This window comes from Salvelinus alpinus, chromosome 12 (assembly GCF_045679555.1).
Source record: "Salvelinus alpinus chromosome 12, SLU_Salpinus.1, whole genome shotgun sequence".
Lineage (NCBI taxonomy): Eukaryota > Metazoa > Chordata > Actinopteri > Salmoniformes > Salmonidae > Salvelinus > Salvelinus alpinus.
Window position 1 is genome coordinate 28,113,233 of NC_092097.1, and position 23,250 is coordinate 28,136,482.

At 41.3% G+C, this 23,250-nt stretch overlaps 1 protein-coding gene across 5 annotated transcripts in view; it reads left to right on the forward strand.

Annotated features, from left to right (window-relative positions):
• Nucleotides 1–798: 798 nt before the first annotated feature.
• Nucleotides 799–23,250, forward strand: part of LOC139536597 (receptor tyrosine-protein kinase erbB-3-like) — a 39,801-nt gene continuing 17,349 nt past the window's right edge. For 2 of the 5 annotated variants that reach the window (XR_011667336.1, XM_071337250.1), the window contains exons 1-14: nucleotides 800–1,374; nucleotides 8,893–9,047; nucleotides 12,134–12,320; nucleotides 12,766–12,891; nucleotides 13,751–13,813; nucleotides 13,955–14,073; nucleotides 14,216–14,357; nucleotides 14,581–14,694; nucleotides 14,887–15,004; nucleotides 19,832–19,905; nucleotides 20,063–20,153; nucleotides 22,536–22,753; nucleotides 22,881–23,013; nucleotides 23,135–23,228. Coding sequence is in view for 4 of the 5 variants with exons in the window: in XM_071337250.1 (XP_071193351.1) it covers nucleotides 1,296–1,374; nucleotides 8,893–9,047; nucleotides 12,134–12,320; nucleotides 12,766–12,891; nucleotides 13,751–13,813; nucleotides 13,955–14,073; nucleotides 14,216–14,357; nucleotides 14,581–14,694; nucleotides 14,887–15,004; nucleotides 19,832–19,905; nucleotides 20,063–20,153; nucleotides 22,536–22,753; nucleotides 22,881–23,013; nucleotides 23,135–23,228 (1,713 nt within the window). In the remaining variant the exon portion in view is untranslated. Of the gene's footprint in view, nucleotides 1,375–8,892; nucleotides 9,048–12,133; nucleotides 12,321–12,765; nucleotides 12,892–13,750; nucleotides 13,814–13,954; nucleotides 14,074–14,215; nucleotides 14,358–14,580; nucleotides 14,695–14,886; nucleotides 15,005–19,831; nucleotides 19,906–20,062; nucleotides 20,154–22,535; nucleotides 22,754–22,880; nucleotides 23,014–23,134; nucleotides 23,229–23,250 lie in introns of all 5 variants that reach the window. The other 3 variants (XM_071337251.1, XM_071337248.1, XM_071337249.1) reach the window with 3 other exon arrangements.

Consider the following 23,250-nt stretch of genomic DNA (forward strand, 5'->3'; position numbering starts at 1 on the left):
ATAATCATCAGTTCATCACTGTCTGTCACAGAATACCAAAATTTAAATAGTTGAATTAATTTGATGTACTGAGAAAAACAGTGTTTCAGTGACGCACACGAGAGAATGCAAGAATGTTTGACCCTCTGTGTACGGGCTTGTAGGGGTTGAGAAGTAAATTTGACCGTGGACAATGCTGTCATTCTGATAGCGCTGGTCCAGCCCCCTTCAAAGAAAGAGTGACCAGTCCACGCTACCTAGGTACAATTCCGCCATTCATGGAGAACAGCGGGTTTTGTTAGCAATGTAACTCTCAACAAGCAGACATTTAGCAATGGTGGACTTACATTAGCCCTGTGATAAGCCAGGAATACCAAACGATGTTGAGTCAATTGCGTGTAGTGTTGTTAATCATAATTAATTGGTAGGGCTACAAGAATGTCTACAATTAATTTTTTCAAATACTTTATGTATATAATTATGGAAGGATATCCAAAAGACATTACAGAAATCAGAAAGATGATACGAAAATGATTTGTATTTTTCATATTGACATGACCAATACGACTAATATAGGCGAATAAAAAAAGCATGATGAATAGGGAGCTTTATTTACTCACAAAGATGGTTCAATAATGATTAATTCGGGACACTTCGATACAAAGTGATTTTCGTAGCAGGTTAGGAGAGCAATTTCCCAACCTTAACCCCAGTCTCCTAACCTGTTATGTTAATTATCCTTGCCTGCTGCGTAAATTCTCCCAACCTGCTACGAAACAGTCACTTCAGTATAGAAGTGGGGTGAAGAGTGTTTCCTTTAAACAATTAGTATTACGTTGTAGACTTTACGCAGACAGTTGTGGAGTAGCCGACAGACGGCGCATTTGTCTCTGGTTGGTTCAACGACAGTCTCTTGTCCAATCAGTGACTACGGATGATTTTACACATCAGAGAGGTTGAAGGATTGTAAACTCTGTGCCAAACCGATATACACTCGCCCTATCTTAGCCTATATTTTTGTCAATAGGCCAACGAGTAGGCTTTTTACGTTTAGTTTTTCTGTAAATTAAAGGAATGTTTTAATCAATTCGAATCTGCTGAGTAGCCCTCTGCTGCAAAGAATGGCGACTCTTCAATCCGAATCTATTTACTTTGCCTGTTCTCTTTGAGATACAGTACATAGCAGGGGATACATGTTTACATGTACATGATTTATTTGACTAACAACTCATGAGCAGGAGGAAACCGTCGAGGGTAGTCGATATTGTACATCTCTCCCAGCTCGTAATGTTTGATAAATTGTGTCAACTGTCGGAATGAGGGGACTCCAGAAGGTGCTCGCGCTGTGCGTCGCGCTACCATGGCTCCAGCTCACCTGCGCTCAAACTCAAGAAGGTAAGTTTCGTGCCTCTATTGGGCTCGCCGTCAAATTGATTAGACTTTCTCTCAAGTCATTCCCTCTTCCCCCGACATTGCCCAAATTTCTGTTTGAAAAAACTATTATGAAAATGAGGAGTCATTTGGGAATTGGCCCAAAGTGTCTCATTCTGTGTGATACCTCATTTACGCCCCAAGAAAGTTGCCTATTATTTTGTCAATAATCCCAATGTGGTTTGTGTTTTTTTAGGAGGGACCAATCCCACAGAGTTGTGTACATAAAATAGTCAATATGGCATCACTTGTCCTCACCTAAATCGGTGCTGTGAATCTGACCGTAGAGACAAAACCAGTTTCATATGTGCTGAACCTGTTTGCTGTGCGTTAGTCGACTTAGCCGACTTTCGAAACAGTGTGCTTGTATGTGTTTGTGTCAATTGTGTCTGTGTTATCGCTTGCCATGCAAGTTGTTAAGGAAAAGCAGCTCCTCCCTATAAATGTCTAAGAATACAATGTTTACTTTCTGTTCTTCTGTGTCTTTCTCACTTTGCACCTCAAAAGTGTTCCTGGAAAATTCACCTGGTATTCATAGTGGGTCAGGTGTGAGTGTGTATTTATTGTGAGTGTGTAGCCTCCATGTCAGAGTGAGGTGTTGTGATTCGAATCACAAACAACCATGAACACTGGCTGAACTTTGCCTCTGTACTTATGTCATCCGGCTGTATGTAAATAAGGTGGTGTATTGCAGGAGGAAAACGATGTAAACAACAGGTCAGGGCGCAGGTGATCCCCATCAGGTGACAGTCAGTGGAGGATAATAGGCTGAAGTAAATAGACTCATACTGTACATGTCACACAACAGTACAAATAGATTTAATGTCGATTTTGATCAGCATCAAATCAATACTTTATTTCTTCTGCATAGCACACTATCCTTATTTCAATGTATTCTCTAGAGATCTATAACTCCTCATCAATATCTGGTAAACAATTAATTCATTGCTGGTAAATGTTGCATGGATCCATTTTTTTTTTTTACATGTTAAAAAATTGTTTATTACACAATGGACCAGAGTTGAATCTGCATGTTAGAATACTCACACTTTATTTACTGATGGACAGCTGGTCCTATATATAACAGGTTGGCTCCAGTCAAATTGAATTAAATATAATTCAATTGATGGACTGGTTGATTAATTGTCCTATATGTGACCATGAGCACTGGTCAGGTAGTGCTTTGTTGTCTTAGCCATCGGGGATGTGGCACAGAGCTCAAGATTACAAGGCCCTGTGTGCCATAAACTCATATCAGGGTTCAGAGATAACGATAACTGCCATGTCATAAAAATATACCTATCACAACACTTTCTCAGGCATCTCTGAAGCTTGGATTTTCCTCAATCTCTTCAAGCTTGTTTTCTATCACCTGGAACTGTGTATGTATGTGTGTGTGTGTGTCTGTGTGCACGTATGTTTGTCGTGTGTGTGTGTGTGTGTGTGTGTGTTGAGGGTTGACATTCCTGGCATGACTATTCTAATGATCAGATGTTTGTGACTAGCATATTTATCTGAATCATTTAATTCTTGTTACGTGACACAAATGTATTTTCAATGATTGATAATTTAGTGATTTCTGGTAAAGACCTTAATTGAATTATGATGCACACTCTTGTAGAATGTGCATTATTTTTGGTTACTAAAAAACAACCAATTTACCTGTTCCGGTTTTATATTGCAGATATTGGTGTCAGGTCTGTGAAATAGAGAGGTAGGAAAGCTGGGTTATTTCCTGTGATGGGGGAAAAACCGACACAGTTATATATCAGGATATTATTTTTGACGATATATCGCAATATTATTATTATTTTTATTATTATTTAAATGGTTCCAATATGTATTTATAGCTTTGATTTAATTTCCTTCTTTGTAATTGCACAATAACTGCCCACACAAAACAATTTGTGCCTTACAAGTAATCCTCTCAGTGTTTACTGCTTCACTAGTGGGACACCTGTTCTTATTTACGGATACGTCACAAAAAAATGTTGTCGCACCAGTTAGTGAGGCATGTACTCTAGCATGTTATTGTGTAACCCCTGAACTTTTCAATGTGAACCTCTCAGTCAACACTAGTGTTCCCTTCGCAACACAGGTAGTTGTACCCCTTACAGTGAATATTTACCATTTTCATCTATCACAAATAATACCCTGTGGGAAGAGAACAATAGTACTGTTTTTTTTCATCACTGATGCAATTTTCACCAGTATGTGGTACATTTCAACAACTCTTATTACAAAACTCAAAACAGATCATCAAAAAGGCAGTTCTTTCAAAACTGTAAGTACAACACACAAACACCAAACTTAATCAGTGTTTCATCTAGAAATACATGTTTCACATTGCAATACATGTTCATATTAAGTCATTGTCTTTTACAATGCAATGCTCATATTACTTTTGAGAACTACATAATTAAAATATATGTCTGTAAAGTACAAGCTTCTCACTGTAATCAGTGCCTGGAATCTGGTTCAGGTTATTAATCTACCTACCAGGGTGTTTACAAATACTACAGAAACAAGATCATCCACATGTATATATCACCTTTTTGCTAATACTGTAGGACTTTGTTTTAAAGCTGTATCCATACCCATTGGATACAGTGATCACAATACAGTGGCTATATCCAGGAAAGACAAAGTTCCGAAAGCTGGGCCTAAAATAGTGTATTAGAGATTATACAAAAGATTTTCCTGTGACTCTTATGTGGGTGATGTTAAAAATATTTGTTGGTCTGATGTGATTAATAAGGAGCATCCAGACGCTGCACTTGATGAATTTATAAAATGTATTTTTCCAATTATTATTAAACATGCACCTGTTAATAAAGAAACGGACTGTTAGAACTGTTAAGGCTCCATGGATTGATGAGGAATTTAAAAGCTGTATGGTTGAAAGAGATGGGGCAAAAGTAGTGGCTAATAAGTCTGGCTGTACATCTGACTGGCTGAATTACTGCAAACTGAGAAATGATGTGACTAAACTCAACAAAAATGATAATAAACTGTATTATGAAGCCAAGATCGATGATATAAAGAATGATGGAACCATTTGATGTTGCCAATTATTTTAATGATTACTTCATTGGCAAAGTGGGCAAACTTAGGCAGGAAATGCCAGCAACGAAAAGTGAGCCATCATACTCATGTATTAAAAAACAAGTAATGAAAAAAAGCATTGGAAGTTGGAATTTTGTAAAGTTAGTGTGGGAGAGGTGGAAAAATTATTGTTATCGATCAATAATGACAAACCTCCTGGCATTGACAACTTAGATGGAAAGCTACTGAAAATGGTAACTGACTCTATAGCCACTCCTTTCTGTCATATTTTTTTATCTGAGCCTAGAGGAAAGTGTTTGTCCTCCGGCCTGGAGGGAAGACCAATTCATTCCGCTACCCAAGAGTGGTAAAGCAGCATTTACTGGTTCTAACTGCAGACCTATCAGCTTGCTGCCAGCTCTTAGCAAACTGTTGGAAAAAATTGTGTTTGACCAAATACAATGCTATTTCTCTGTTAACAAATTAACAACAGACTTTCAGAATGCTTATAGAGAAGGGCACTCAACATGTACTGCACTGACACAAATGTCTGATGATTGGTTGAAAGAAATTGATAATAATAAGATTGTGGGAGGTGTCCTGTTTGATTTCAGTGCAGCCTTTGACATTATTGACCATAACCTGTTGTTGAGAAAACGTATATGTTATGGCTTTTCAACATCTGCCATATCGTGGGTTCAGAGCTATCTAATAGAACAGAGGATTTTCTTTAATGGAAGCTTCTCTAATGTCAAAAATGTAAAGTGTGGTGTACCGCAGGGCAGCTCTCTAGGCCCTCTACTCTTTTCTATTTTTACCAATGATCTGCCACTGGCAGTAAACAAAGCATGTGTGTCTATGTAAGCTGATGATTCAACCATATACGCATCAGCAACCACAGCTGATGAAGTCACTGAAACCCTTAACAAAAGGTTGCAGTCTGTTTTGGAAGGGGTGGCCATTAGTAAACTGGTCCTTAACGTCTCTAAAACTAAGAGCATTGTATTTGGTACAAATCATTCCCAAAGTTCTATAACTCAGCTGAATCTGGTAATGAATGGTGTGGCTGTTGAACAAGTTGAGAATACTAAATTACTTGGTTTTACCGTAGATTGTACCAGTACAGGAAAAAGTACAAAAATGTATCCACTCACTACTGTAAGTCTTTCTGGAGAAGAGCGTCTGCTAATGACTAAAATGTAATTGTGAACTGTCATGGTTAAAACATAGATTCAATATTTGTAAAAAATAGGGAGAGGTCTGTCTGTAATAAAGAGATGTTCTGCTTTTATGACACCACACTCCAAAAAGCAAGTCCTGCAGGCTCTAGTTTTGTTTTATCTTGATTATTGTCCAGCCGTGTGGTCGAGTGCTGCAAGGAAAGACCTAGTTAAGCTGCAGCTGCCCCAGAACAGAGCGGCATGTCTTGCTCTTCATTGTAATCAGAGGGCTAATATAAATACTATGCATGCCAGTCTCTCTTGGCTAAGAGTTGAGGAGAGACTGACTGCATCACTTCTTCTTTTTATAAGAAATATTAATGTGTTGAAAATTCCAAATTGTTTGCATAGTCAACTTACACACAGCTCTGACACACACATTTACCCCACCAGACGTGCCACCAGAGGTCTTTTCTCAGTCCGCGAATCCAGAACAAATTTGAGAAAGTGTACAGTTCTTATTGAGCTATTATTGCATGGAACTCCCTACCATCTCTTATAGCTCAATTGAACAGCAAACCTGGTTTCAAAAAACAGATAAGCAACACCTCACGGCACAACGCCTCTCCCCTATTTGACCTAGATAGCCTACATATCAATACATACACATAAACTATGTGTGCCATTTGTACATTTTTTGGTCACGTACAAAGATTAGCAGATGTTACAGCAGGTGCAGTGAAATGCTTGTTTTTCCAGCTCCTACAGTGCTGTAATACAATATCAATACAATACTCATTATATTTCATAGTAAACTTATATTTTGGATCAATGGTTGTGTGGTAAAAGATGTTTACAAACAAAATAAATGCACAATGAAAGGTTTTTAATTTAAGACTGGCTGCGTTACAAGTGTCACCAGTTTGGAGTTTGTACTGAGTTTTTAAAATTCAGCATATACTTGTGAAAATAGTACCAAAGTAATAAAAAACATACATCTCAGTGAGGCATGTGTGTGTGAATAGACCTCTAAGGTATGCGGTAATCTCTTGGTGTCCCGAGCCAAGTTTCTGTTTACCTCATCCACCGTTTACATCACTTTATAAAACGTGTTTATCTCCTCCTCCCTCTTTTCTTTCTTTTCTTCCCTTTTCTTTCCACTCCACTTTTTGAGTGTTGAAACATTGGAAACATGAATGAAAATTACAACTAAACCTAATCCAGGACTGAGTAATGTTTCTAGAGTGTTAGGCTACTGGCTATGGCAGTAATGTTTTCAAATGTGTTAGGTTACTGTGTGTGAGTTTTCTGTGAACTCTTCCACCCCTCTCCATCTCTCTCTGTCTGCCATCTGTAAATACTGAAAGTATCTCAATACCAGGGGAACTCACCTACTCAGCCCATTCAGATTCTTCACTTCTCCAGCAACCATATTTGAACATGCATGTTGCTTGCCTGTCTGTGTATTTGTTTGTGTGTGTTAATGTCAATTACTGTGATGGAACATTTTGTATGTGTGTTCTTTTTCATCTGATGACCTGGTATACATGGATTCTTCATTTCTTTGTGTTCAATTATTGTGCTTGCATACACATTAGTGTTTATGTGGTGATTGTATACTTTCGTGATTGTGTGTGCCTGGGTGTACATGTGCAGGTGCACAGGACTATTTCTCAACAGGCAATTGAACTGGTTGAGTGTCAACAGCTTTAAGCCATCTACTGATAGCAGTGACCCAGCTCAGGCTTCTCCCAGCGCTTAACCTAGGTGGGGTAGTGATAACATGGTTCTCAATGGGAAATGTACACATAAGAACATAATTACAATCTAATGGGTTCCAATGACCAAATGTGTATACATTGCACAAAGTCCATGGTCCAATTTGAGCTGAACAGAACTCCTACAGTACACTGTGCTTGACTGTAACTTGTACACCTTGGATCTAGTTGGTGATTCATTATATAAGAATTTCTGATCCTTGTTTTTTAAATGTTTATTACTCTCATGGAACCTCACAATGCGGGTTGCACATGTATGCAAATGCTGGGCTATAGCAAAAATGTGCAACCCTGTGGGTGTCCAGGACCAGGATAGAAGAGCACTGGTCTAATGTAGCACGCTGCTAAGTTAGTGTTCAGGAATGTCCCTCGACCCTCTAACAAGGTAGAGTCAGTGTGCACTGTCTGGCTCTGTGTGTGTTCACATTCCTCCAGACTAGAGTCAGCACCTGTGACCCCCCCCCTCTCTCTTTCACGAACATCCATTCACAGGGAAATATTGTGATGAGCCTTAAGAAACTATAATTTCACTCTGGACCTAACACTATTTGAACCCCCGTCCTTCGTCTTTCTTTCTCTCTCTCTCTCTCTTTCTCTCTCTCTCTCAAACACAATAAAATGTCTACTATCTCTGCTTTATGATGTCTGGGCCTGCTCATTGGACTGTTATCACACACTATGCTACTCTCTCCAGAATCACCTGCTAGCTTTTACTGATTGTTATTTCCTGTGTGAAGCGAATTAACTAGTAACATGTTAACACGCTCCTTCCTAGCTCATATCTGTGTGACTCCTCACAGTCTCCAGATTTAATGCTGAACATTTATTTCAGATAATTGTGAGAGCACAGGAACACAGCACATAGACAACATGTAAAAAGAGCAAATTAACTTGACAACATGGTCTGTTTACAGTACCTCATGTTAGTTAAAGTTCAATGTCCCATCAAACCCAACACAGTATATCTTGTTCTTAGAGACATATCTATCTGTGAATAAATAACTTATTGATATATATGGAAAAAAATTAATGGAACAGCAACAGCAACTACAATTAAAAAACACATGTTATTATCCGGAGTTAGCCTCTCTTCCTTCCTCTCTCCCTCTTTCACTTTTTCGCTCTCTCTCTTTGGACATCTGGCTAAGATTTGATTAGCAAAACAGTCTCAGTTCCAATGACATTGAAAGGGAAAAGGACTGGACTCCTACAGTCCACAATTAACAAGGCCTTGTAGGTCTGCCCCAGAGACAGTCAGTCACTGTATTATATGTAGCACTAGTCTAATGGGAATGAGAAGGGAGCGTGAACAAGTTATTTATTATTCCTAGCACTAACATGTATTAGTCATAGTCAGAGTTTGAATGTAAGTTGTGACCTGATGTGTTACATCAAAACTACACAAAATGTGTCAGTACAACAACAACAACAACATAGGCTAGAGTTAAAAATGTAAATCCTTAAAACTGAAGAACTGTTTTTACCCATCTTTCCCCCAGTGATATGCTCCGGCACCCAAAATGCACTAAGCGTGACAGGAAGTTCACAGACGCAGTACACGCTAATGAAGGAGATGTACAGTGGCTGTGAGATCGTCATGGGTAACCTGGAGATCACCATGATGGAACACTGGAGGGACTTCACCTTTCTTCAGGTGAGGGGATGAACAGGTGGATGAATGGCAACAGGTGTGTGTGTGTGTGTGTGTGTGTGTGTGTGTGTGTGTGTGTGTGTGTGTGTGTGTGTGTGTGTGTGTGTGTGTGTGTGTGTGTGTGTGTGTGTGTGTGTGTGTGTGTGTGTGTGTGTGTGTGTCTTGCATCAGGAGTATGTATCATCTACTCCAGTCAATAGAAGTCTATATATATAGTGCCAACACTAAACACACAATCAGACATGTCAGGCCACACTTCCCTCTGGGGCACAGAGAACAACACAGAGATTTTATCATTGTGTGTCTCTTGTGGATGATGTCACTGTCTCCTGTACACAATGAGTCCTCTTACATTCCCCTGTGAAACCTTTATCACTGTGGCGCGGCCATGGTAACTTAACACAAAGCCATGAAAACCAGTTAGTTATCCGTAAACAGAGCCATATACTGTATATGCTTCTGCCCGTAACTAGTTTAACTGTCATGGCACAGGTGTAGGATCTTAATTTGAGCCAGTTTAGTACAGCAGGAAAATTATCCTGCAGCAACAGGAAATGTGAAGTATTATGTGGATTATAATTAATGGAATTTTTTGTTGTTGTAGGAGTTGATACATGCAAAAGCCTTTTTAAACCTCAAATACACTACAAGTTTTACATGTCCTGCATTTCAGGAAAGTTCTCCTGCAACAGGGTGATCAAATTAAGATCCCACATCTGTACAGTAGTTAGCTAATGTTACGGCTGTCATGGTAACAATTGATGAGTGAGAGAATAAGAGGGCTGTTGTGATGTTATAGTCAAAGTTGTTGAATTTTAGAATTAAGATGTCAGGCTACCATACAGTACATGATCCGCTACATCAGGTATTCCCAAACTGGGGCAGATGCCGTCGGAGATACACCAAATAAAAATGTGATTCACATTTTTTTTTTTTATATATATAAAAATATATATATAATTCTTCACATTTTCAAACAGTACATTTATATTTTCCAACGGGGCTATACATTTGAGTGAGGTTTTTTTCTCGCCTGAATAGCCTCGTTTCACTACCAAAAATAAAATGAAACCATCTAGTGTTCAGCGAAATAACAACACAATGTCAAATACAGGTAGCCTAGTCAAATAATTAACATCCAATCACATTAACCATTACTCTCTCGCGGGAAACCTTCACTCTTGCGCAGACATTTAGAAACGAAACATGACAATTTCAAAAATAAGCCACATGAGTTTTCTGAGCAAGAATAAAGACTTTCGAGTATTAAGACATGTATAAAAGCAACCGATACCATTAATAAGAAGGGGCTAGAAGCATCTTATATGGTGAGCTACCGAGTGGCTAGGACAGGCAAGCCCCATACTATTGTGGAGGACTTAATTTTTCTTATTGCCGCAGATATGGCTGGGACAATGCTGGGGGAAAGGCCAAAAAACTATACAGACAATGCCTTCATCAAACAATACTGTTTCACGACGCATCAGTGACATGGCAGGAGATGTTTTGAAACAATTACTGCTTCGCATACAAGCCAGTGAATTATATGCGTTACAGCTGAATGATTCAATAGACGTGGCGGTCCTGGCACAGCTCCTGGTATATGTCCGTTACGTTTATGGGGGGTCGATTTAAGAAATTATACCTTGATGAAGACAGCTTGTCTGTCGAAACGTTGGGTATTTGATGAGATAATTATGTTTTCAAGGTACATAACCCAATTTAATTATATTACTCAGTCTGCAAACCAGAATTTGTAAGATCCTGGTCGAATGAAACAGACGGAGGCCCAGCTAAAATAGTCAAAAAGGTTTATTCACGGGAACGTTCTAAAGTCAAGAATACAAAACAATTCATTTTATACTGACTTCTCACGCACACACATTCACACAACAATACGCACGCACATTCACACAAATATAAGCACACACATTCACACAAACATACGCAAACACATTCACACAAACATACGCAAACACATTCACACAAACATACGCACACAATGTCCTGCTACGCACACACATTCACACTAACAGAAGGTATCCTACGAACATACCGTCTCACTACCCAGCCGACAGAGATTAGGGAGACCTTGTCCTTGAGACGTACTCCCCGTTCTCTCCCAAATCTCTAGTCAGGTCGGCACCGAGCTCAGACAGTCTGTGTTTAAAATACCATAAAGACATATTGTTTTACCCTAACTACACATTTATTGATTATGATGTTATACATTCTAATCAATTCCATACAATTATATGTTTCAGGGCGGAATATTCTAATCATTCAATTAACAGATAAATCCCATTAACATTATTAGGTTATTAAATAATTGCATCTGAGCTCCTAGAGTGTGCGGCTCTTCTTTAATTTTTAAGTGTTCTACTCCGCTAGCCAGCACCTCGCCTAAATAGGTGTGCGTTTCTTTCGCCTCTGGGTCAATTAAGGAAGACATCTTCTTCTGCAAACCACTGGAAACCAGGACAACATGAGAGGATATTTTTAAAGTACTGGACAGCTTTGTGACATCAAATGGACTTTGGTGGTCAAGATGTGTCAAGATGTGTTGGTATCTATACTGATGGTGCAAAAGCCATGACAGGGAGACATAGTGGAGTGGTAACTCGCGTGCATGACAAAAACTCACACACATTCTTATTTTTATAAATGTATCGTATAGTGTGTGTGTGGCAGGATTACAATGATGGCAAAAAACAACATTTGAGAGTGCGCTGACCCTGGTGCTAGAGGGGGTACGCAGCTGGAGGTTGAATGTTTGAAGGGGTACGGGACTATAAAAAGTTTGGGAACCACTGCGCTACATAAATGTTCTTTACTCCGCATACTAGAGGGATACTTGCATGCAGGCTTTTTTTCCCAGCCCAGTTCTAACACACCTGATTGAGCAAATCAAGGTCTTGATGTGTAGTTGATTCAATTGAATCAGGTGACAAATGCCTGCTCACACTGCAGCTCTCCAAGATCAACAATGAGGAACATATCCGTATCCTGTTTCCGTCTACAGTAACACCTTTTTCTTTCCTCTTTCTCTTTTCCTCTTTCCTTCTTCCCTGACCTCTCCTCCCCCATAGTCTATTAGAGAAGTGACGGGCTACATCCTCATAGCCATTAACCAGTTCAGCCGGCTGCCGCTGGACCAGCTCCGTGTCATAAGAGGCACCACTCTGTACGAGGATCGCTTTGCTCTGGCTGTCCTCGTCAACTACCAAAAGGACGGCCAACACGGACTGAAGGAGCTGGGCCTCACACACCTCACAGGTACACACACACACCTCACAGGTACACACACACACCTCACAGGTACACACACACACACACACACACACACACACACACAAAAATGTATTGTGATGAAGATAAGTCTTTAAGTGATACACATCATCATCATGAACAGCAACATGGTTATCATGGTCCACATGCCAACTACCATACGAACTTCAGTAGCAGGATTGGGGTCAATTCCAGTCAATCCAGGAAGTACAATGAAATTCAAATTTCTATTCCCAACTGTAGCATGAGAGATGAGGAGGCACTGTGGAGAGAGAAATACAAATTTGTGCCCGTTTTGATTTGGTTACTCACCAACGTGTTCTGGCCTGTTAAACTAATTGTGCGTCTTCCTTTGTGTGTGTGTATGTGTGTGTGTGTGTGTGTGTGTGTGTGTGTGTGTGTGTGTGTGTGTGTGTGTGTGTGTGTTCCACAGAGATACTGGAGGGAGGGGTGCAGATCATTCAGAATAAGTTCCTGAGCTACACCCCTCAGGTGAACTGGCTGGACATAGTGAAGGATGGAGACTCTGAAGTCATCATCAATGAGAACGGGCCTGAACGTGAGTATAGCAGGAGGTAGATGGTAGTACTCACAGAAATGATATGTATTCAGATTAGTGCTAGGACTGCTACCATATACACTACCGTTCAAAAGTTTGGGGTCACTTAGAAATGTCCTTGTTTTTGAAAGAAAAGCACATTTTTTGTCCATTAAAATAATTTAAAATTGATCAGAAATACAGTGTAGACATTGTTAATGTTGTAAATGACTATTGTAGCTGGAAATGGCAGATTTTTTAATGGAATATCTACATAGGCGTACAGAGGCCCATTATCAGCAACCATCACTCCTGTGTTCCAATGGCACGTTGTGTTAGCTAATCCAAGTTTATAATTTTAAAAGGCTAATTGATCGTTAGAAAACCCTTTTGCAATTATGTTAGCACAGTTGAAAACTGTTGTTATGATTAAAGAAGCAATAAAACTGTCTGTCTTTAGACTAGTTGAGTATCTGTAGCATCAGCATTTGTGGGTTCGATTACAGACTCAAAATGGCCAGAAACAATTAACTTTTTTCTGAAACTCGTCAGTCTATTCTTGTTCTGAGAAATTAAGGCTATTCCATGCGAGAAATTGCCAAGAAACTGAAGATCTGGTACAACGCTGTGTACTACTCCCTTCACAGAACAGCGCAAACTGACAGAAAGAGGAGTGGGAGACCCTGGTGCACAACTGAGCAAGAGGACATGTACATTAGAGTGTCTAGTCCTCAACTGGCAGCTTCATTAAATAGTACCCGTAAAACACCAGTCTCAATGTCAACAGTGAAGAGGCGACTCCGGGATGCTGGCCTTCTTCTTCTATGTTTTTGTGTAATGTAGCTTCTATATTTTCTAACATTTCTGACATGTTTTTCAGAGCCATGTGATGAGGCATGCGGCGGTCTATGTTGGGGGCCCAGGAATGACACCTGCCAGAGCTGTGAGTCACTTTTGACCCCTGGCTCTCATTTTCTGACAACACTAGATAGCTTCGCTCTGATGTAATGTCCTACATCCCAGCTCAGTCTGTTTGCTTGGCTCAAAGTACTCTCTATCTCTCTCTCTGCACCCCCCCCCCCAGTGACGAAGACAGTGTGTGCCCCTCAGTGTAATGGCCGCTGCTTTGGGAGGAGTCCTAGTGAGTGCTGTCATATGGAGTGTGCAGGAGGTTGCACCGGACCCCTGGACACCGACTGCTTTGTGAGTTTGCTATACACACAAACACACCGCAAAGAAGTCTTAAAAGTAGTTCTGATAGTCATTGCATAGAAATGAATGGGTTAAAACTATACTACTAAGAAATGCATACAGTATCATTTAACTGTGTATTTTCTCTATCGAGGCCTGCCGTAACTTCAACAACTCAGGCTCCTGTGTGCCCCAGTGTCCCCAGACCCTCATCTACAACAAGCACACCTTCAAATTGGAGCCCAACCCCAGCGCCAAGTACCAGTACAGTTCCATCTGTGTGGCCCAGTGCCCCAGTGAGTCCACACACAGCATGCTCTACCCACTTCCACTCACCAGTCAACTCCTGGCCATAACCATGACCATCATGTCTCACTCATTGTCCTCATTCAATCTATCAATTTTCTAGCATGGTCCAATCTTCCTGTGGATTTCCCTGTGGATTTTAATGAATTGGTTTTCTCCCTTTACCTGTCCCTCTGCCCCACTCTTTCTCTCTCACATTACATTCCTCCTCAGCTAATTTTGTGGTGGACGGGAGCTCGTGTGTGAGCAGCTGCCCTTCTTATAAGACGGAGATGGAGAAGAAAGGAGTGAAGAGGTGTGAGCCCTGTGGAGGCCTCTGTCCCAAAGGTACCCGGCTGTCCAGTGCCCACACATACACCCTTCAACTATCATTGCTTTATAGAGTCTTCTACTCCAGCAACCTGCCCTTATCACTCATGTTGTGAAACTTTGGCTTTATTCATTATTTTCTCTCTTTTCTTCTTTTCTCTTCTCCTTTCTTCTCTTCTCCTTTCTCCTCTCCTCTCCTCAAATCTCTAGCTTGTCAAGGAACAGGCACAGCCTCCAGACAGACAGTGGACTCTCAAAACATTGACAGTTTCATCAACTGCACCAAGATCCAGGGTAGCCTTCACTTCCTGGTCACCGGGATTAAAGGGTGAGTGACAGCAGCAATATTCTATCAAAATGGCATGGCCTGGGGTAGTCTAATTGCCTCTGGAGCACATGTATGATGTATTGCTACCAGCTTAGGTTCCAATCTGGCCCAATGCTTTTACAGCACTCTCCTACCTTTCAGCTCTAGCTCTTTCTATACAATAAACATACAAAATACTTAACTTTTTACTGGTACTGTATATATTTAAGTACCAGTAAATCTACTCATTCAAGGGTTTTTATTTATTTTTACTATTGTCTACATTGTAGAATAGTAGTGAAGACGTCAAAACTATGAAATAACACATATGGAATCATGTAGTAACCAAAAAAGGGTTAAACAAATCAAAATATATTTTATATTTGAGAGTCTTCTAAGTAACCACCCTTTGCCTCGATGACAGTTTTGCACACTCTTGGCATTCTCTCAACCAACTTCATGAGGTAGTCACCTGGAATGCATTTCAATTAACCTCTTGGAAATAGGGGGCACCCTTTTCACTTTTGGATAAAATGGTGCCCAAATTAAAAGGCCTCGTACTCTGTCCTAGATCATATGATATGCATATTATTATTAATATTGGATAGAAAACACTCTGAAGTTTCTAAAACTGTTTGAATTATATCTGTGAGTAAAACAGAACTCATTTGGCAGGCAAACTTCCAAACAGGAAGTGAAAATTCTGAAATGGGTCTCTGTGAAAGGCATCGCCTATTCAATTGCCTTGTATTTATGGATCTGTATGCACTTCATACGCCTTCCACTAGATGTCAACAGGCAGTAGAATGTTGAATGGGGTGTCTAGCTTGATGTGAGACCGAATGAGAGCTTTTGGAGTGACAGGTCCGCCCTATTGGCAGTATTTAGCTGCGCATCAGGGAACACCACATTGTTTTCTGCAATGCGTTAGGTATACACGACGAAATGCTCCGTCTTGTACTTTATTGGATACATATGAGAAAAACATCATAAAGATGGATTTTCAACTGAGTTTGACCAGTTTATTCGACGTTTATTGTGACTTTTGGAATTTTTCGTTCCATGCGCCAAGAGTTGATGGACATGTGCGCTCCACAATGCTAGCCAAAGTTGCTAATTCGACAGAAGAAATGTACATTCTAAAACAAAACAACGATTTATTGTGGAATTAAGACTCCTTGCACTACATTCTGATGGAAGATCATCAAAGGTAAGAGAATATTTATGATGTTATTTCGTATTTTTGTGGAATATGTTGGCTCCAACATGGCGGAGAATGGCTGGGCGCTGTCTCAGAATATTGCATGCTGTACTTTGTACTAAAGTTATTTTTTTAAATCTAACACAGCGGTTGCATTAAGAACCAGTGTATCTTTCATTTGCTGTACAACATGTATTTTTTAGCAAAGTTTATGATGAGTTTTTTGGTTAGATTACGTCCAAAATTTCTCCGGACAATTTGGTGCATTTTGGCGCCGCATTCACAATGTAAAACCACGATTTGTAGCTATAAATATGCACATTTCTGAACAAAACATAAATGTATTGTATAACATGATGTTATAAGACTGTCATCTGATGAAGTTGTTCAAAGGTTAGTGATACATTTTATCTCTATTTGTGGGTTTTGTGAAAGCTATGTTAGCGGTGGAAAAATGGCGTTGTGTGTTTGGCTATTGTGGTGAGCTGACATAAATATATATTGTGTTTTCGCTGTAAAACACTTTAAAAAATCAGAAATATTGGCTGGATTCACAAGATGTTTATCTTTCATTTGCTGTACAACATGTATTTTTCATAAATGTTTTATGATGAGTATGATGAGCCACACTGAGGGAGTCCTGCCAAAGCTGGAGTAACCTCCGGGTAGCTTCTCCCCCGGACACCGGCACCTCAAACTTTTGTCACCTCCGACCACGAATACCTCCAGACTGAGGCAGATGGCGTATTGTTACTCCCACACCACCGTGGCCCAGGCGAGTGCCCTCCCGGACACCAGCGAAATGATGTACACTATCCTCGAGCGGTCCAAGGGGAACGAAGAAGGCTGCAGCTCGAAAACGAGGGAGCACTGGCACAGAAAGTCCCAGCAGGTTCTGGAATCTCCATCGTAGGGCTCCGGGGGAGGTAAGTGGGGTTCCTGGGAAACCGGGGTGACGGCGCTGCTACCAGCCGGGTTACTTAAGGCCTGGGAGGTTACCGTTGTGGTAGGCTGCCTAGTAGGCAGCCCACGGAATTGCTCCCGCAATGCGTCCAAAGCTAGGTCGTGACATTCGGCCACGGCCTGGAACCCTTCCATCAGACCGCGAAGCAACTCCTTGTGCCTACCAATGGTGGCTCCTTGGGAGGAGATGGCATTGCGGAGCTGGTCCAAGTCTGCTGGGTCAGTCATGGCCAGTTCGTACTATAACGTTTCAGGTAAGACCCAAATGCAGACTGTGTTGAAGTAACAATGTTTATTACAGCAACATGGGCAGGCAAATGACAAGGCAGGCAGGGTTCGATAATCCAGAGTGGTGGGGCAAAGGTACAGAATGGCAGGCAGGGGCAGGAAGAGGTTGGTAATCCAGAGTAGGGGCAAAGGTACAGGATGGCAAGCAGGGTCAGGGGCAGGCAGAATAGTCAAGCAGGGGGACAGGCAAGGGTCAAAACCAGGAGGGCGAGAAAAAGAGAGACTTCGGAAAAGCAGGAGCTGAGAAAAACTCTGGTTGACTTGACAAACAAGACGAACTGGCAACAGACAAACAGAGAACACAGGTATAAATGCACAGAGGGTAATGGGGAAGATGGGCGACACCTGGAGGGGGTTGGAGACAATCACAAGGGCAGATGAAACAGATCAGGGCGTGACATATACAGCTCATTGAGTGTGGTTTTAGTGCCAGCATCAGTCTGTGGTGGTATGTAGACAGCTACAAAAAATACAGATAAACTCTCTAGGTAGATGGTGTGGTCTACAGCTTATCATGAGATACTCTACCTCAGGCGAGCAAAACCTCTAGACTTCCTTAGATATCGTGCACCAGCTGTTGTTTACAAATATGCATAGGTCCCCACCCGTGTCTTACCAGAGGCTGCTGTCTTATCCTGCCGATAGTGTATAACCTGTTATTAATGTCGTTGTTCAGCCACGACTCGGTGAAACGTAAAGATATTACAGTTTTTAATGTCCCGTTGGTAGGATATACGTGCTTTCAGTTCATCCCAATGATTTTCCAGTGATTGAACGTTGGCTAGCAGTATGGATGGCAAAGGCAGATTAGCCTGATCCTCACAAGGAACCCCGATCTCTTTCCGCGAAATCTCAGTTTCTTTCTCCAGCGAATGACGGGGATGAGGGCGTTTGGAGTATATCCTTCCCGTCCCACTCATTAAAGAAAAATTCTTCGTCCAATTCGAGGTGAGTAATCGCTGTTCTGATATCCAGAAACAATTTTTGGTCATAAGAGAAGGTAAGGTGGCAGCAACATTATGTACAAAATAATTTACAAACAACACGGGGGGAAAAATTATTGCACGGTTGGTTAAGAGCAGATAAAACGGCAGCCATCCCCTCCGGCGCAATCAGTGGCGTTGTGACAAGGTAGGGGTGGTATACAGAAGATAGCCCTATTTGGTAAAAGACCAAGTCCATGTTATGGCAAGAACAACTCAAATAAGCAAAGAAAATTTAAATTACTTTAAGACATGAAGGTCAGTCAATCCAGAAAATGTCAAGAACTTAAAGTTTCTTTAAGTGCAGTTGCAAAAACCATCAAGCGCTATGATGAAACTGGCTCTCATGAGAACCCCCACAGGAAAGGAATACCCAGAGTTACCTATGCTGCAGAGGATAAGTTCATTAGAGTTACCAGCCTCAGAAATTGCAGCCCAAATAAATGCTTCACTGAGTTCAAGTAACAGACACATCTCAACATCAACTGTTCAGAGGAGACTGCGTGAATCAGGCCTTCATGTTCAAATTGTTGCAAATAAACCAGTACTAAAAGACACCAATAAGAAGAAGAGACTTGCTTGGTCAAAGAAACACGCGCAATGGACATTAGGTGGGTGAAAATCTGAGAGACTGAGTTCAAATTTGAGGTTTTTGGTTCCAACCGCCGGGTCTTTGTGAGATGCAGAGTAGCTGAATGGATGATATCCGCATGTGTGGTTCTCACCGTGAAGCATGGAGGAGGAGGTGTGATGCTGTGTAGGTGCTTTGCTGGTGACACTGTCAGTGATTTATTTAGAATTCAAGGCACACTTAACCAGCATGGCTACCACAGCATTCTGCAGCGATATGCCATCCCATCTGGTTTGCACTTAGTGGGACTATCATTTGTATTTCAACAGGACAATGACCCAACACACCTCCAGGCTGTGTAAGGGCTATTTGACCAAGAAGGAGAGTGATGGAGTGCTGCATCAGATGACCTGGCCTCCACAATCACCCGACCTCAACCCAATTGAGATGGTTTGGGATGAGTTGGACCGCAGAGTGAAGGAAAAGCAGCCAACAAGTGCTCAGCATATGTGGGAACTCCTTCAAGAGAGAATGGTTGAGAGAATGCCAAGAGTGTGCAAAGTTGTCATTAAGGCAAAGGGTGGCTACTTTGAAAAATCTCAAATATTAAATATATTTTCATTTGTTTAACGCTTTTTTGGTTACTACATGATTCCATATGTGTTATTTCATAGTTTTGATTCTACAATGTAGAAAATAGTAAAAATAAAGAATAGTAGTAGGTGTGTCCAAACTTTTGACTGGTACTGTATACATATTCAAAATGGCACAGTAATGTCAACTTGATGTGTTCACTTTTCAATGGACCTCACTAGTTCTGTTGGATGATCTTCTATACACAGTGATCCCTACAACAACATCACAGCTTTGGACCCAGAGAAACTGAAGATCTTCAGAACTGTGAGAGAGATCACAGGTGTGTGTGTGTGTGTGTGTGTGCTTGTGTGTGTATGTGTGTGTGTGTGTGTTGAAGTTTCAAATGCATGTGCCTGTTAAGTGGCAGCAGTGTCAGTGAAATGATGTATTCGTGTTTGGAAGGTGTTCTGTGTTTTAACACCTTCTGCTGTTGCCAGACGTTCTGAGTATCCAGTCGTGGCCTGAAAATCTGACTGACCTGTCGGTGTTCTCCAACTTGGCAACCATACAAGGAAGAACCCTCTACAGGTGACCATCTATCTCTGTCTTTCTCACTCTCTGACATTAGACTTGTGTCTTTGTCTCTCTGCACTTAAGAAATATCTCTTTCACTTTCTACAGTATGTGTCCACTGAACCCATTTCCATCTCCATCTGTGCTTAACTGCATTGTAGACATGTATGCATAGACTGACCTTGTGTGTCTTGTCACCACTTTATCTCTCATCTCCTTTCACCCCATTTCTCATCCCCTGCTCTGCTCCCCTTTCTCTCGGTCTCTTCTCTCTCTCTCTCGCTCTCTCTATTCCTCTCTCTCTCTCTCTCTTTCTCTCGTTTGTTCCATCAGCGGCGGGTACTCTAGAAAGTCCAGTAGTGTGTGTGACAGTTGTTTTACTAATCTATCTGACTACTAATCTTCCTGATACTGTGTGAACTGATAAAACAACGTCATACTCAGACAATGCTAAACAAAACAAAAATCCTCTGAATTGGTTACGAGTTGTCTTGAACTGTATGAGAAGTGTCTCAGCTGGTGGTGGGTGGGGGATTTTCGTGTACGTTGAGGTATAATCCTCATGATTGTATTTTGAACTTGATCATACCTTATGACCACCAGTGGAGGTCAGTGCCGTTTAAAATGAGGGAGGACGATTTTCCTTTCATGAGTATGGTCTTATTTCTATTACAGCATACTGGATGACTCTCATTCATATTCCATTCACCCTGTTCAATGTAACAGCGATAGGTTTAGGCTACTACATGATCCTCTAATTTTCCATATACCCATCATGAGGTTGCTACAACCAAGCCTATGAATGAAAGTTCACAAGGTCCAGAGACAAATTTGAGGTGACAGACAGTGACATTCAATACCGCCTTGCACACTCTTGCCTGCATCTAGCTGATATAGGCTGTGATCATTAGTCCAACAATTCCAAACAAGATTTTCTATTGGACAAATTCAGGTGTATTTATCTCAGTTTTGTTCCGTTTGCTTACGTTTAGGAAACGTTTTCAACAGAATCGACAGAATGATTACACCCCTGATCACGCATAACAGAGTTCACTCTCATAACAGCCACATTGTATTCCTGCTCTTCCCTTCGCTTGTGGACTTCAATGCACAACAAATCAGCTGTATGCGACCAGGCGAAAAAACCTTTCCAAGCCAAACCTCTACAAACAGCCTACATCGTTGTCACCATAAGCTAGAGTAACGTCATAGTCAGCATAGCTAAAATAACTAACGTGTTAGTAAACCCGCTAAAATCATACAGTAAAGTTAGTGTACAGTCAGTAAGCAGTTACACCGGCAGGCCCTGGTGGCAATAAATTAGTAATACCAAAAGCTTAACTTGACTTGGAAGAGTTCCAGTGTTATGTTAGAAAGTCATAGCCAGCTAGCTAACATAGCATCCCTCTGTTTGAGCAGGGTGTTTCAGTAGGCTAAACTAGCTAGCTGCATTTGCTAGCTAAGTAAGTGAAACTGAAAGTGAAGAAAAATGACTATCGCTATTTCTCTCTTGCTTCTCCTTCATTTTGGAAGAAAGTAATTTGTTCAAAACTGTTCAACTATTGTCTTTCTGTCTCTACTCACCACATTTTATACACTGCAGTGCTAGCTAGCTGTAGTTTATGCTTTTAGTACTAGATTCATTCTCTGATCCTTTGATTGGATGGACAACAGGGTCAGTTCATGCTACAGTTCATGCTACAAGAGCTCTGATAGGTTTGAGGACGTCCTTCCCGGAAGTTGTCCTAATTACTGTGTAAGTCTATGGAAGGGGGAGAGAACCATGAGCCTCCTAGGTTTTGTATTGAAGTCAATGTACCCAGAGGAGGACGGAAGCTAGCTGTCCTCCGGCAACACCATGGTGCTACCCTACAGAGTGCTGTTGAGGCTACTGTTGGCCTTCTTTTCAAAATAGTGTGTTTTAATCAGTTATTTGGTGACATGTCATTGTATTTACTATAGTTTTATCTTAATAACTTTTTTAATGTTTTACATTTTAAATGTTTATGAAATTCACTGAGGAGGATGGTCCTCCCCTTCCTCCCGTGAGCAGTCTCCACTGATGACCACATTGGGTATTAGGAGTCTCTACCACAATAGCATATGAATTCTCTACATAATAACAACACACACATTTTCTGTCTACATGTAGACAATTAATTCATTTTTGGGAGCAGCAATGCCTTATGCGGGATTCATTTACGTCTCTGTCCTGACTTGATTGATGTTCCCAGCACCAATATACATTTGTACATATTTGTTTCTGAAATATCTTCCATTCCCTCCACCTTAATGGTTCTCTCTCTCTCTTGGCTCTCTCTCTTCCTGTCATCACCCTATCCCTCTACCTTGCTCCTCTTCCTCCTCCTGCGTTCTTCCCTCGTCCCTCTTCTTCAGGGGCTACGCCCTGCTGGTGATGCGTATCCCGTCACTGACCTACCTCGGGCTGCGCTCACTGCAGAGCATCAATGACGGCGGTGTCTACATCACAGGAAACAGGAAGCTATGCTACCACCACACCGTCAACTGGACACACCTCTTCAGTAGTAGCTCCCGCCCACAGCGCCACCAGAAGAACATCGACGTCAAGGACAACCGACCCCAGAGCCAATGTGGTGAGACGGGGGATAGAGGAGAGAGATTGGGTGACATCTTCAAAATCATTAAGTACATTTTTTGCGGGTACACTAGTGAATTACTAATAGTTTTTTGCATATTTTTTGTTTGTGTGTGTGTGTGTAGTTGCGGAGGGGCACATGTGTGACCCTCTGTGTTCGTCGGAGGGGTGTTGGGGTCCTGGGCCGGACCAGTGTCTATCCTGTAAGAACTACAGCCGGGGGCGAACCTGTGTCAATCAGTGCAGATTTCTCACCGGGTCAGTACTCATTCAAAACAATGCATCTTTATTATAATGTAGATTTGTCAGTATGTCTCAATGTGTGTACGTGACTATGTGTTTAACCTATTTTTCAATCTCAATCTCTGCTTTTCAACAGGAAGGGGCGTGAGTTTACAAGTCCGAAGGGCGAGTGTATGCCCTGTCACTCGGAGTGTGAGGTCCAGGAGGGACAGCCCACCTGCATAGGACTGGTATGCTCACCTCTAACATCTG